This window comes from Trichosurus vulpecula, chromosome 4 (assembly GCF_011100635.1).
Source record: "Trichosurus vulpecula isolate mTriVul1 chromosome 4, mTriVul1.pri, whole genome shotgun sequence".
Classification (NCBI taxonomy): Eukaryota; Metazoa; Chordata; class Mammalia; order Diprotodontia; family Phalangeridae; genus Trichosurus; species Trichosurus vulpecula.
This window is the reverse complement of record NC_050576.1, coordinates 54,519,563-54,535,292: the sequence shown is the minus strand read 5'-3', so window position 1 is coordinate 54,535,292 and position 15,730 is coordinate 54,519,563. Positions and strand designations below refer to the sequence as shown.

General features: G+C 40.4%; 1 protein-coding gene across 1 annotated transcript in view; it reads right to left on the bottom strand.

Annotated features, from left to right (window-relative positions):
- Positions 1-418: 418 nt before the first annotated feature.
- ATF6 (activating transcription factor 6) overlaps positions 419-15,730 on the bottom strand; it is a 210,106-nt gene continuing 194,794 nt past the window's right edge. The window contains exon 16 of the mRNA XM_036753691.1: positions 419-1,556. Coding sequence (XP_036609586.1) covers positions 1,345-1,556 — 212 coding nt within the window. The 3' untranslated portion in view covers positions 419-1,344. The remainder of the gene's footprint in view (positions 1,557-15,730) is intronic.

Genomic DNA, 15,730 nt, shown 5'->3' with positions numbered 1-15,730 from the left:
AATATTCTTTTTCATGTTCAAAATTTACAGGAATACAGTTAGAGTGGAATGCAAGTGAAAACAATAGTCATTTTTAGGGATGTAAAAATCTAACTCTGTCATGGTCTCCTCCATGGTGAATATGGAAACTGGTGCTACATTTGCCAAATGGACTTCCCTAGCAAGTATGTCTGCTTTTCCTGAAATAAGCAAACAATCTATTAGTTTTCAGAAGAAACAGCTTCTGGCTCGCCTAGTTATAAGCCACACCGATACTTATCACTTGGACCTGCTATCAGTGCAATACTCAGAACACTCTCCCTCCCACCCCCCACCCCACCCCAATCTTTCCCAACAAATACAATGAGGTATTTTTCTGCAGGCCTTGTGGATCTGTATAAGATATCATTGAAGAGAAGACCAGAGCACATGCAAACACTCCCTGTGAATTAATTTAATGAAGCTATATTAAAGCTAAGTTTTTATTTTAGAGTGCCCCCAAATATTTTCACAGCTTTAAAAACTTTTATTACTTTAGCTATTTCTTCCTCCATTCTCCACATTAAATTTTCCTGTAGTTCTCTCATTTTCAAATCATTAGTGAGACAAAAGAAATTTCATTCTTTCAAATCAGCATGTTTTCTGTTCCCCACCATACCACCCGTGCAACATCAGGCAGCTTTTAAGTGTAGCATCAGACTTTTAGAGGTGGATATGAAATATGAACAACAGATTCCACTAAGGTTAGAAGTTACCAACCGAGGGCTCTTCCACTTTACCTTCAGCTTGGATCAAAAGCAAGCTTGTTTTGAGTGTTTTCAATACAATTTAGTAGTAGCTGAGTACTTTCAGCTGCTAGGTTTTGAGACCCGTCATTTGGATAAATACCAGCCCTAGAAGGGGCAGTTACATCACTTTGCTACATACATCATGTGTAGTAAGACGACATTTCCCCAAATCAAGTGTAGCCACACTGGACATGCCTCAGGGAGGGAGGGGAGAGGAAGCTGATGTGAAAGAAGGAGATATCTATTTAAACACAAGATGAGGATCGAATGGCAAGAACACCCAGGAAGTACAGAAGCGCTCTGAAGGGTAGCACTGGAGGAACCAAGGACTGAGTTTGCCTCTGAAATATCTCGCCAGGCTGCCCTCGCACCACCTGTGTGACAGTAAGGCTGCTGGAAAACAAAAGCGTTCCTCCTTTGCTCCCTCACCTATCATTCCCCTAGGTAGACACTGAATTATATCACCGGGCAATACTAAACTGCCTGCCAAAAAGAGAGCAGCAAGATGTGCTTGTCTGACATGCGGCCCATCACCAATCTGGCTGTGGAGGTCTGTGGCAGCAGGCACATCAGCTGCCTACTGCACAGACTCAGTGATCGCACTGACAACATGGGCCGTCGCCTCTGGGGCAGCTGGTGGAGAGCCAAAGTAGCTGCTGGTCTGATTCCTCTGATGATCTCTGAGGTAGGGAGGAACAGCCGAACTCTTGATGTGGAGGATTCTGGTGTCCATCACTTCACAGTCAATCTGCATCATCACTTCATAATCCTGCCCATTGATTACATTCTCTGCAGGGAAGAAAGCATGAAGAAGATAGTTATCGGAACTCATAATTTTGTGATGAGTTTACAGCACTAAGGATGTAAATGAAATGAAAAGGGAAAAACTTGTGAAACACATCCTCATGGGTATGGAGGAATTTCACCAGCTACTGACATTTAACCTTACCCCTAACACGCCACCACAGCTGCAACTCATAACCACTTCAAAATTTCAATTTCTACAAGTGCTTCATTGGCACAGTTAAGGGACAGCACCACAGCCAAATTTAATACACACTGCTTCTGTTCCCATACATTATTGTAAATGGGAGATAGATGGTATCGAAACAAAGATACTGGTCTTGGGATACCACTTCCCACCTACTTGACCTCCTGGATTTCACCCTCTCCAGATACTCATCATTCTGCAAGATGAAATCAACTGTGAAACTCACACTTCCTCAGTACCCTCTGGCCCTGGGGCCCCATTCTCCCTCTGATTGTAGAGGGGGCTGGACACTGGAGAGCTCTTCCCTAATCCTCTACCATTTAATGAGGTCACTGGGGAATTCACCTCATCATTTCCTACCCAGATGACTTCCTGAATTTCATCATCTCCAGAGATTCACCATCTTACAGGATGAAAACATTCATGAAATGCACACCTCTTCAAATTATTTTCCATCCTAGTGACAGGACTTCTTCGGGCTCTTAGACTGGGTAACCTCTTCCTGTCAGCTTCTTTTTATGCAGTGGCTTCCTCCTTTATATGGTGAGCTCCTTGAGGGCAGAGCCTGTCTCATGCCTTTTTTTTGTCTACCCAGGGCTTAACACAGTGCCTGGCACAGACCAGGCACTCAATAAATCTTTACTGGCCACAGTCTGATTGAATGAGAGGGTCCTGGCTTGATTCCCAGCTCTGGCTCTAACCAAAAGGGAGTAACGGATGTTCTCTGAGCCTTCATTTCATCATCAGCATAGAGGGAGCAATACTGTCTGTACTGCCTATCTCACAGTGTTCACAATGCTTTGTAAATCTTAAAAGTTTTATGGATATCTGAGTTATCTGTATAATTATTTATTTTCATGTTAATTTATATATTTTCATATTAATTTTATATATGTTTATATTGTTATACTAATACATATAATTATTATTTAATATAAAATTTTGTTACTAATTTAATTAAGATTAATAAAATAATGATTTTATATTAATTTTATATATTTTATATTACTTGTAATTATCCCAAGTATTCAGTCACTTCCTACTTCTTACTAAATCCAAGTTAACATCCTGCATCTGAAGTTCAAAGGCTTCCATAAGCCAGACTCATCCTGGACCTTTCCAGCCTCCTGTCCTGTTATTCCTTTACATGAACTCTATGCTCAAGCATAACTGAACTCCTTTCTATCCTCTGAGCACAACCCACTCTGCACCCTTGGTCACAGCCTCTTAGCAGAATATCCATTACACTAACAGTTGCCTAGTATAATGCCTCTTCCCCTTCTTTGCTTGTCTAACTTCTTTCTACCTTATAAAGCCCAATTCATATGCCATCTTCTCCATGTTCTCCCAGGTCAGTAATGAGCTTTCCTCTTCAAATTCATTCGGTACTTTGCTTTGCCCCTCTGTAATGCCTTTACATAATATTGTAGTTATACAAATACACACACACACACAGACACGTGGTTTTTGTCATTACTTTGGCTGAAACATAAGAGTACATGAAGAGAAACATGGAGAAGTAAAGCTGGAACTGGAATTTGGAGGTCCTTGAGAACTTGGACTTCATTTGGTATATAATGGCAAGATATACAATTAGAACAATGAAGAGAAAGGGGGATCTTGAAGGAAGTGTGGAAATGGAAAGCATTGACCTTGGAAAAAACTCAAAAGAAACAGAAGTAACAATTGTCTGGAAGACTGGTACAACATGTGAGTGAGAAAAAGAGACCTTTGTTGTCATCTCATGGCTTCTCATTCATTAGTAAAATTTCTACTTTCATCAGCACACTTCTAATTATGAATACAAAAGATAAGATAATAACTAAAGGCTCAATGACAGCTTCAAGGCATCTGACGGCCAATTCAGCCTCCTTCCTGGAGATATAGCTTCTCTTCTTGAATGAACAATGTTCCAATCTAGAATTCTTAATTTTAGCTTCAAAGGTTCTGTACATTTTCACATCTGGCATCAAGGTGGGGAGGGGAAAAGGTGTTACAGGATTTTAAGATTAAAATAAAAGCTTATTTCTAAAATTTAAGATATCCAGGTGGGAAGTCCTATTTTGTAGGGTAGGGCTGTCCAAAGTGCGGCCCGTGGGCCACATGTGGCCCGCAGTGCGATTTTATGCAGCCTGCCTGTGTTTACTACAGGCATGGAAATTGACATAAATGCTTTAACTAAAGCATTTGTGTCGATTTCTGTGCTTGTGGTGGGCACAGGCGGGCTGCATGGGGACACACGGCCCGTGTTTGGACAGCCTTGATGTAGGGAATAGTAAAAAATACCTTTTTTTTCTTTGTCTTAAAAAATACACATATTTGGGATCCAAGATGGCAGAGCATCAGGAAGCAATGTAGCCAAGCTCCTGTCCATAAAACTCTTCCAACCAGACCTAGAAAACGCATAGCTTGAATCCTGATGGGGAAATCCTGAAAAAGGCACAGGGAGTCCTTTGTCTGGCCCAGCTAGGCCTAGGGAGACAGACAGACAGGTCTGTGGATACTAGGTATGGAGTTGAGCCAGAAGCATGATGGAGCACTTCGAACTTCTACACAGGGAGAGGCTCCGTCTCAAGGTAAGAGGACTTCTCAGACACTGGGCACCACCAGAGCTGCACTGGTACAAACTGGTAACTTTGTCACCCACTATCCAATTCTAGGTCACAGATCCAGAGTGGACTGAGAAGGGAACCTGTGCCAGGGGGTGGTGCTCATGGGTAGGGAGGTCCTAGGGGTGTAATGAGAAAGGAGGAAGTTCAGAAGCAAACAGCAGAGATGTGGGTCTGATCATAGGAGGTGAGCAGGATCTCAGTTCCAGTATCTAGCCTAGCCTGCAGCCTCCCAGGGGAGGACTGCCAGACCAAAGAGAAGCCTGCAGTTATGTCACCATGAACCAGTAGAACTTCCCAGTTGGCTGACAGGAACTGAGTCCAGCAAGATTCTAACTGTTTTAACCAAAAACTTAGGTGAGGAACCTGCTGCACTCAGAATAGAGGGATAGCAATCAGACTTTGCCCTGGATCAGATTGCTTTGAAAAACCTGTAGATCTCTAGACTGTCCCTGAGATTCTGGAATACAACAAACTTAATACCACAAAAAAAAGCAGCAACAGGACCATCTCAGACCTTCCTTCCAGAAATGTGGCAGAGTCAAGCCCTAATATAAAGTCCAAAGTCAGGAAATAGGCTGGAAGAATGGTGAGGTAGAATGGTCACAGGGATGTTTGAGATGCAAAAGCAAAAAAAAAAAAATGACTCAAAATACCTACAAACAATGCCTCAGAGTAAAACATAGCTTGGGCACAAACTCAACTAGAATTCCTGGAAGAAATGAAGTAAGAATTTTAAAGCTAAAAATGATTTTTATAAACTAAATGAAAGCACTTAAGAAAAAAAATGGAAAAGAAACAAGAGCTATGGAAGAAGGAACTGAAAAGGGACTGATTGGCACAAGAGATACAAAACTTTGTCCAAGCAACAAGCTCCCTGAAAATGAGAATGGGCCAAATAGAAGCCAATGACTCCATGAGACAAGAAACATTAAAACAAAGTCAAAAAGACTTAACCACGACCAAAAAAGCCCAGCCCTGATATCCTATTTCAAGTGTTCTTAGAAAACTGCCCAAATCTCTTAGAACCAGAAGGTAAAGTGAAAGCAGAAAGAATACACAAGTTACCTCCTGGAAAAACAAATAAACAAACAAAAAACAAAATGAAAACTCCCAGAAACATTATTGCCATAATCCAGAGCTTTCCAGGTCAAAGAAAAAGTACTGCAAGCAGCCAGAAACAATGAATTCATGTGTGGAGGATCACATACTATTTAGCTGCCACCAGTATAAAGGAGTAGAGAACTTAAGATGTGATATTCTAGAAGGCAAAGGATATGTGCTTCCAGTAAAGAATAATTTCCCAAGCAAAACTGAGCATAGTCCTACAATGGAAAAAATGGACTTTGAATGAAATAGAAGACTTGTAGGTATTCCTGATGAAAAGACCAGAGCTGCGGAGAAACTGTGAAGTTAAAAAAAAACACAAAAAGGTAAATATGAATAATCAGGGACTAAGTAAGAATCAATTTCTCACATTCAAAAATAGGGAGATGATACATGTATCCCCTTTGAATTCTATCATCATTGGGATTCATAGTGGGAGTCAAATTAGACAAGGCCAAGGAGTAATTCTATTATGTCTTGATGATCTTAAGAGAAAAATGGAAAGAAAGGGGAAGAGGAATACACTGGAGAAGGGTGGGAGGGAAACAAAGGTTAGGGAAAATTATATCACATAGTTAGGTTGCATAAGAATACATAAAAAAAAGACACTTATATAAACAAGGAAGAGGGGGAAGGGAGAGCAGATGACTCTTGAACCTCATTCTCATCTGAACTGGTTAAAAGAAGGAAAAATAAATATACACAGTTGGGTACAGAAATACATTTCATTCAAATAGAGAGATTGGAGGGAAAGAGGAAAAGGGAAAGGACAGAGTAAGGGAGAGGGATTAGTACTAAGCAAAACACACTCTAAGAATGCACACAATATAACAATTTGAGGTGGCAAAGAATTGTAATCAGAAGGAGTGCTTATAAATTGGGGAATGGACAAACAAGTTATAGTATGTAAATGTGATAGACCGCTTTTGTGTTGTGAGAAATGATGAAGGCATGTTTTCAGAGAAACTTCAGAAGACTTGTAAGAACTGAAACAGAGTAAAGTGAACAGAATCAGGAGAATAAATTTGAAAGGACAGAAATATCATAACGACAAACAACTCTGAAAGAATCAAGAATTCTTAATCAGTGTAATGACCGAACTAAGGGAGTAATGAGGAAACATGCCATCCACTGTCCTTTAGAGAAGCAAAGGATTCAAAGTGCAGAATGAGACAACAAATCTTTAGTTCTCAAGTGTGAATGAAGTTTTGGGGTGGTAGGGTGAGAAGACAGATTTTTACTAACTGAAAAAAATAAAATATAATTCAAGAATTACATTCCTCCCACCCCTCCATGACTGAACTCTGAGGCTCTGTTGGGATAAACCTAATTACCCCCAATGTGGCTCTGTTTGTTGGTTCTGGGTAGTCAGCTTTTTAGTCCATACTTCACTTGGGCCTACTGCTCATTTGAATTATAAATAATTATTTTACAAATGGTAAAACAATATCAAATCTACAAGATGTGTGAGCCTAAAGGAATACTGGCTATTAACATGGCATCTCAGATTCCCTCTTATGCTTTTAAGCCAGAATTTTTGATGTTAGAAACAACAAGAGCAAGTGTTAGCAGATGCAGAGTATTACTCCTTATCAAGGTCATGTGTAATCAGTATACATTTTAATTAGCTGTTGGATTTCCTTGAGATAAGAGTGGTATATTTTAAAATATTTTCATTTTTTTCTCACTATCCTTTCTCCTTTCTTCTAAAAATTATGTGGCCAACATTACAAATCTAGAGGAAGCCTGTATTATAAATTCAGTTTTTGACCCTTAGCTATTTCAGTGCAACCTAGTGATCTGAGAATTAGTCAACCTAAAGGACTTATTTAATGGTAGTATGGCAATTTATGAGTGAAAAAGATGGAGTGGTCACATGGTGAGGCTGAAGCATAACAGGCAGACAGCCCAAGTGTTCCATGGTGTTCCTGTAATGTGAGAAGAAAAGAAGGAAGTGTGCCTCCTTTGACCTATGATAAACTTATGGGAGGTCATGGTCAGGAGTCTTTTGTATAGGGGCAAGCACTGATAGGATGGGATGTCCATCATTGGAGGAAACATTCAGAATGATAAGATCATAGATCCATTTGGACAGAATTATAAAACACATGGCATTTTTTCATTAAGAGCTTAAAGTATTATAAAGATATTATCACACTCTGGTCCTTCCCTTCAATGTCCTGCTGCGCAGAGGAGCAGCCAAGGCAAGTACTTTGTCTTCTAATGTTCTTCCCTCTATTTGGCAAGTCATTTAACTTGTCAACGTCCTTTCTTCAACAGTGAAATGGGCATAATAACAGCACCTTACCTCCAGTGAGACATCTAAGAAGTGCTTAGCACAGTGCCAGACTCGGGAAAGGTGCTTAATAAATGCCTGTGCCCTTCTCCTTCCCTCAATCTGGGCTTACGGCAGTTGCAATAGCTTCTACTAGAAAGGAAAAGGCATGTATACCCTGCCCAGAAGTACAGCCCCATGCCTGTAGGGCTTCCTTCCTAAGCTCTTCAGCTGCAGAACTGCTGCCAACTACACTGTCACTGGCTCCAATCGCCGACACTGGTTTTGTCCAGCCTGATGCTACTTAGTACAGAACAACAACCCACTTCTCTGTGGCGCTTTACAAACTGTTTCACGACAACACTGTGAATTAGGAAGCACAAACGTTATGACCTTTATTTTATGGATGAGGAAACTAAGGATTAGACAAGTGAAGTGACTAACCCATGGGCACTCAGCTAGTGTCTGACCTGGCACAGGGATCCAGGTCTCTGGATCTCCAGTACTCCTTCATTACCAGCGAATTGCCTCTTCAGAGAGGGCTCAACACCTTACCAATCAGACAGGTGTTACTATCCCCATTATACTTTGAGAAACGTAAACATTGAGCTGAAGTCACCTAGGCAGGTTAAATAGCACAGGATAACAGAGTCGAGTCATAAGGCTTGTTCAAGACCTAAGAGAAATCATTTAATCCAGCACCCTGCCCCTAGACCCTCCTGGGCAGATGATTTATTTTATCGCTAAAGACCGTTGGAAGATACATTTCTGCCACTTTAAACTGGTGACCTATTCTAATGCTAACAAGTGTGGTTAGCTTTAAACTTTATTATTTTTTGTCAATTTCCTTCTGTTTCCATTGTCAGTGGAAATGGAGAACAGCTGGATAGCTATATCTCAGTTAACCCTACATGTACGTGAAGACTAAATTACTCCTCATTTGAGTAACAGAAATGTAAACCTAACCAAGATTCCCTAATTCTTGGACTTCTATAACATCTATCAGCTGATGTGCTTTATATTTACAGAATTAAATTCGTCTTCCTCTAATTAGCTAACTTATTTGGAACAAGTGCTTTCTTTTTCAAAGACAAGGAGATGGAAGAAACAAAGGCAATTTGCTAATGTGTTGTCATTTTGGGGGGAGCATGTGACTGAGCTCAGATTTCAAGGGACCTTGTCAATCATTTTCTTTTGGAACTGAGGTTCCTTCCCCTCACCCATCGCCTAAGCACAACTGAAATGAGTTTCTGGTTGTTGGTTTTTCCTTCTTTTTAGTGTGTCCCAAAGCATAGAATAGCAGTTAATGGAAAACACATGGATCAGAGACATGTAATACATATTACTAATTTTTACTGCTTTCCTGGATTAACTCTGAATCCAGATGACAGTTTAGGATCAGACTAGGTCTTTTCATATAGCAAAGCCACCTGCAGAAGTCATTAAATTAAATGTGCCCAGAATGGCTAAAGCTTGGTGATAACTGCCCCCCACCTCCCCTCTCCCTCGCCTCTTCCTAAATATCAATAAGCAACCACACAGCCAGGATGTGAAGCTGAGGGGCCACACCACGGAGGGAGGGCTAGAGGCCAAGTGTGATGCATTCACTTTGGAGTCAAGGAATCTGGGTTCTACCACTCTCTACCTACGTGACCATGTGCTCTCAGTGACTTCACCTCCCTAGGCCTTGACTTCCTCTTCTGTAAAATGGAGGGGCTGGATCAATCTCTAAAGCCTCTCCCAGCTGTAAATCTTCTGAATGAGGATCTCTAACCTCAGTCAGTTGTGATGAGAACATCAGTGAGACTTTAAGCTACAGCAGAGTTGGATTCAAGCTAGTCAGAGTCCACTTTAAGTGGCTTTCCTGGCCCCTTCTTCCAACTGTAACAACTCCTTGGGGCAAGGAGATCGATATCATAACTAGAAAACATCCAAAAGGAGGGTGATGCTTCAAGTTGAATTCAAGGTATCCCTTCTGAATAGGAAACGTGACTGATCTGTGTCCAGGTAGAGGGCTAAAAATTCATTGTGATCTGTGTTATTCAAATAAAATTACATGAAAGTGCTGTGGGACTGCCTTAAACTAAAGTACTTTATTTTATTTTTATTTTTTTGCATGTGAAACTGAAAATCTAGTATGTACAACTTGCTATTCCTTTTAAATATATAATAGAGTTACCACGTACATTTCTTTTATTTCCTTTTCTTCTTCCTTCCCTTTCCCAGCCTACAGATGGCTACCATTAGACACAAATAGGTATATATATGTAAAACTATTCTATATATATATATATATATATATATATATATATATATATATATATATATATATATATACACACACCTCTATTTATCAGTTCTTTCTCTGGGTGGAGATGGTGTCTTTCTTCATATGTCTTTTACAGATAATTTTGGGTATTTATAATAGTCAAAATGACTTATTAGCTCAAAGCTGTTGTCAGAACAATATTGTTGTTATTAAATTGCCTATACCCTCAGATGCAGCAATACCACGACTAGATCTGTTTCCCAAGATGATCAGGGAAAAAGGAAAAGAACCTATGTTCTGCAATTTTTACAGCAGCTCTCTTTGTGGTGGTAAAGAGGCAGAAATTACAGGGATGTCCACCAAATGGGGAAGGGCTGAATAAGTTATGGGATATGATTGGGATGGAATACTACTGTGCTATAAGAAATGAGGAGCTCCATGATCTTAGAAAAACATGGGAAGATAGACTTGCAGGAAATAATGAAGAGCAAAATGAGCAGAACCAAGAAAACTAAGGTACTTTAATAAATTCTGGCTAGACAAGGCCCAAGGCAAACTTTACCTTTTGACAAAGTGAACTACAGAAGTGTTAGAGTGAAGGCCATAGGTTATGTTAGTTTAACCAGAGGGAGAACACCCATTAGGACTGAGTAGATTGACTTTGCACAGCAGGTCTGTTTTTGAAAAGGCAGAAGAGTTGACAGAGGGCTGTTGTGTTCTATTTTTGGTATGATTAAATAAAACTTTTATCATATGTAATCATCCCAGTTCCCACTGGGCTGGGTAATTATGTAGTAACACCTGTAGAGTATCAAATGTCTACCAACACAACAGGAGCTTCTTTGATTGGATGAGAGGGAACATGGCATTTTAGAATGGAATAGGCCAATGAGCTCCATCCAGAGAACCCAAGGTAGTTGAAAGAGGAGAGTGGAATGAAGAAAGAGATACTCCAGGCTGAGACTGTGGCTAAAGAATTGTTTAGAACAGGGTCAGTAAACATTTTCTGTAGACTCAGATAGTGACAAAATTGGAGATATTATGTAGGTATTTATATGATGAGAGAAAACACATTTCCACAAAATTTAATGAAATTAAAAATATAATAATAATAATAATAATCACTTCTTTGGCTAATACAGGTTTACTAATGAGAAGAATGGAATTCTTTTTGGGGGGGGGGGATGGAGATAACATTTTGCTTAATTGGAGATCAAAGTTATTGTTCCTTATCAAAAATGGTTGAAAATGGTCATTTGTTAATGCTTATCTGTAATAAAATTTTACATTTCATCTCTAAAAATGATTTTTCACCCAGATATGTACTGCCAAACACTGATATCAATCCACTAGTATGTGATTTTAATTGAGCTGAAAGGACAATAGTCTTAAATAAGTTTATTTTCTCTGGACAAATTTCTTAGGCTGTTGCAATCAAACGTGATTTGGTGAATTGGCTTTCCTTGCTTGGCTAACAAATAAGCCAGTAGGGAACTTACTGTGGTCGCAGCCTCATTTTCATTTTTAATTTTTCCTCAGGAAATTCTGCTGTGATGAAATATTCCATCTTAAATTTTTTAATTTTTCTAACCATTGTTTTCCTGTGAGTTGGGAATATCATGATGAAGACAGTCCAGTAATGTTGCCATATATTGTAATCTTTTAGCACATTGCATCACAAAAAGGTGCTTTCCAATAACAAAATAACCCACATTCCACTGTGCCTTAGAAGTGTGATATTCAAAATCCATTTTTCTCTTCTTTTCTTGTTTTGACACGATGGGTATGTACTGGTAATAAAAAAAATGGCATGGCATGGCAATATGCGTGGCAGTGAAGATGCTATCAAGTTATAACTGCATCACTATAGTACCCTAGTGTACCCTAGTGCAAACTGATGACAGCACCACATATGGTCTGTCGTAACTTCTCAACTCTGCAGCTGGAGCATAAAAGCAGCGAGAGACAACGTGCAAATGAATAAGTGTGGCTGTGTTCCAATAAAACTTTATTTATGGATGCTGAAAATTTTCACATGTCACAAAATATTATTCTTCTTTTGAATTTTTTTTCTAACACTTAAAAATGTAATAACCATCCTTAGCTCATGGGCCATACAAAAAAAAGGAGCAGGCCATATTTGACCCATTAGCTGCAGTCTGCTGACCCTGGTTTAGAATATAAATATCACTCAATTAGAAATATTTTATATGCACTTCCAGTCACCAAAATTTGCACCACTGTGGTCTGACCTATGCGGTGGCATGGATAAGAAGTGGAAGAGGGAGTGGATGCTAGAACTAGGAATCTACTTAACAGTGGCAGAAGAAAAGATAGGAAAGGTAATTAGTAATTTGGCAGATTTCTAAACCCAGGGAGGCAAACATGCTTGGGGATCAGGAAGGTTCAGAGGCTTGGTACCTCAAATTGGGGGGTTTCCTGGTAGGGGTGGCAGGAGAGGGAGAAAAAAAATGTCCCTGTGTTAAACGTGAAGGCCCACTGGATTAGTTCTAAGGCACAAGAATTACTAAGAAGCTAACCAAGGACTGCAAAGCCTGGGCTCCAGGGCTGAACTTTATGGTGTGATGCAAGGGTGGGGAACCTGTGGCTTTGAGGCCACATGTGGCCTTCTAGGTCCTCAGGTGCAGCCTTTTGACTGAGTCCAAGTTTTACAGAACAACTCCTTTTATGAAGTCAAAGGGCCGAACTTGAGGACCTAGAGGGCCACATGTGGCCTTGAGGCCCTGTGGTGCCTGCAGCAGGTTTTCTGGGGCACCACGAAGGTTCCTGTGTTCCTTCCCAGCAGTCTTCTATTTGCTGGCAGACTCCTGAAATCTCACTCCTGGAGTTTCATCCCTTTAATTTAAGGCTCACGGGGCATTGACATATCCAGAGTTTATCAGTCATTGATACCTCTGGGTAAATGAAGACACCAAAACTAACTCCCATTTTTATATAGCACTTTCAGGTTTCTGGGAGGCTTTCCTCACACCATACTGGCTAGGTTACTGCAGGGTGGGAGCCGGAGGAAGGGAGAAAGAAGGGGAAAGCTTGGGGGAGCGGGATAATTGGAAGGGGGAGGGGCCTTTTGGGAAATAGTTTCCAATTTTTCTTGGGGCTAGCCCTGTTCCTTATAATTTTTAGTTTGTTGTAGCCAAGTAAGAAAGGGAATAACATTAGAATGGAAATACTTTCTGATGATAGGCAGCAAACAAGCATCAGAGCACAAAGCTTTGAGATAGGTTCTGAGGACAGTAAGCATATCTCCATGTTGAATAATAATGTCGATGACAGTATCTGGTGAGATGATTAATGAGGCAGATCGAGTGGTGAAGGTCAAGTTTCTTGACTAGAATTAGAAAGGTCTCCACGTTTGGGCAGCACTCATTTGGTGTGAATGGTCACAGCCTAGTGCTGGCTTGCTGACGAGTTCTTCCAAGCCCTCTAAACTCAAAGGACTGAGATGAAGAACAGGTCAAATGAGTCAGAAAAGTATAAAATATGAGTGTAAATCAATGGCAAACCAAGCAAACAAATAAGGAGAAAAACATGAAATATCAGACTTCAAATATCAGCAATAAAATTTGACTTTTAATTCTCACAGGAATGGGAAAAGCCAGAGAAAATGTCTGACCACTAGAGGTGGAAAAACCCCCAAGCACTGTGGGATTCAGAATAGCCTGTGAACACACAACAGAAGAATAAAGGCAGCCTGCCAAGAGACTGCAGGATGATCCCTTTGGGAGATGACTAATAGGCAAACCAAAATCTTTAAGGCAAACAACTGAGTATGACTGTTTTACAAAAATTATGTTTAAAATTAAAAATACACACACACACACACACAAGATTTAACGAGCACTCCACGTGATACCCTAAATTTCACTCATCACCAGTTCAGAATTTCTGAGATGTGTACCCTACACTCAGTACAAGAATCTTTGCCTTGTGCATATGAAGTTGGGTGATGGGTTGGCCTTTCTGTATGATACTGGATAATCAGTGGGGTGATGGAACATCTTACAATGAGAGAACAGGCATCAGGGACGTGAACCTTTGGGAGGTGGGGAAGGCTGTTCTTCAAGAGGGACACAACAGTGACCAGGACTTGGTAGTGGTGGAGGGCATTTGGTCTGGGTGCAGCATGATGGGTCAGTCCAGGAATGCAAGGCCAACTTCGAGAGTGGTGGGCACCATGGATGCCCTCCCTCACAAGATATTTGCCCCTCCTCCAATGAGAGCATCCTGGGTCAAAATCCTTCTAAACCCTGCTAGTATTATATATCCCTCTCATCACTTGTGACTATATTGATCAAGTGAAAAGGTTCCTAGGAGAGGAGATTAAGACCACCTAAGATGTCCTGAATGAGGGAAATGGGGGGAAGCCCTATAGCTGGCTTTACAAGGAGTTAAGAGAAGCTTACCATCAAGGTGAGGCAGAATGGTCACACATTTGTAAAGGAAATGAAGAATGCAAATAAAAATTGAGGGTCAGGTCCATCTAGAGGTCCTGTGAAGATCATCTTCTCACAAAAACTAGTCCAGAAAATACTCCATTGATTTGGAGCTGTAAGGAACCTCAGATATCACTGAATACAGTCCATTCATTTTACAAATGAGGAAATTGAGGCTCAGAAAGGAGAGGTGACTTGTACTAGAACACAAGGGAGACATGAATAAAGCCAGGATTTGAATCTGGAGCTTTGGGTCCTCAGTCCAAGGTTCCTTCCATAGTGCCAGCCTGCCTCTCTTAAAGAGCGTTTTCTTCACTGACTAATAGGAGAGACTTGGTAGTTGAAGTCTAGGCTTCAGAAGGCAATCTAAGGTGAAATAAGTCTATTCCAGTTTAACTGGATAACTCAGTAACAGTTTTAGTACTTCTGGTGTTTAGAAAACTCCAGTTCTCTCTGGAACTTGGCTATTCCTCCTCAGGATTTCTGCCTATGCTTTTAAAATGTTTATTACCTGAGATCATAACTGTGTAGAAGTGCAGAGAAATACTTTGTCTTAATAAACTCCTGAAAGAGCGACAAACAAAAGGGGACTAGAAGGTCTGTTATTCATTTTCTTCACGCTGATTTTTTTTAACACCAATTTATATTTGATTACTATATAGTTGATTACCTCAATTAATATCATGAAAACAAACCAGGTAGGTACTGGTGTGCGATGTAAGATGTATAAAAAGAACAAGTCTTGGTTAAATTAATCATGGTAAGTGAAACTCGGTGATGCTGTTGAATACCATTATGACACTGCTGGAAGTTTTAATGTGAATCCATTGACCAAGGCAAGGCCAACAGCTCACGCTATCAAACATGAACAAGGATTAAGCATTTAAGTGCCTAGTATGTGCTAGGTACTGAAGAGATCTTATTAAAAAGTGAAAATTGCTACTCTCAAGGAGCTTATGTTTTATCAGAGGAGACAACGCGTACGTGTATGTATACACACAGAACGTGTACAAAGTAGTTAAGTGAAAGGCAGCTGGGGAAGATGGGCATCCGTAATGGGAGGAAGGGGATGAGGACCCATTAAGATCTGGTGTAGAAGGTGACGCTTAAGTTGCACCTTGCAGGAAGTGAGGGATTCTAAGAGAGAGAGGTGGAGCGAGAGTGCATTCCAGGCTGGGGAGACTATGCAAAGACATGGAAACTGACTAGGGACAGAAAGTAATACGTGAGGAAGAGCGAAGGACAGTTTCTGTCACAC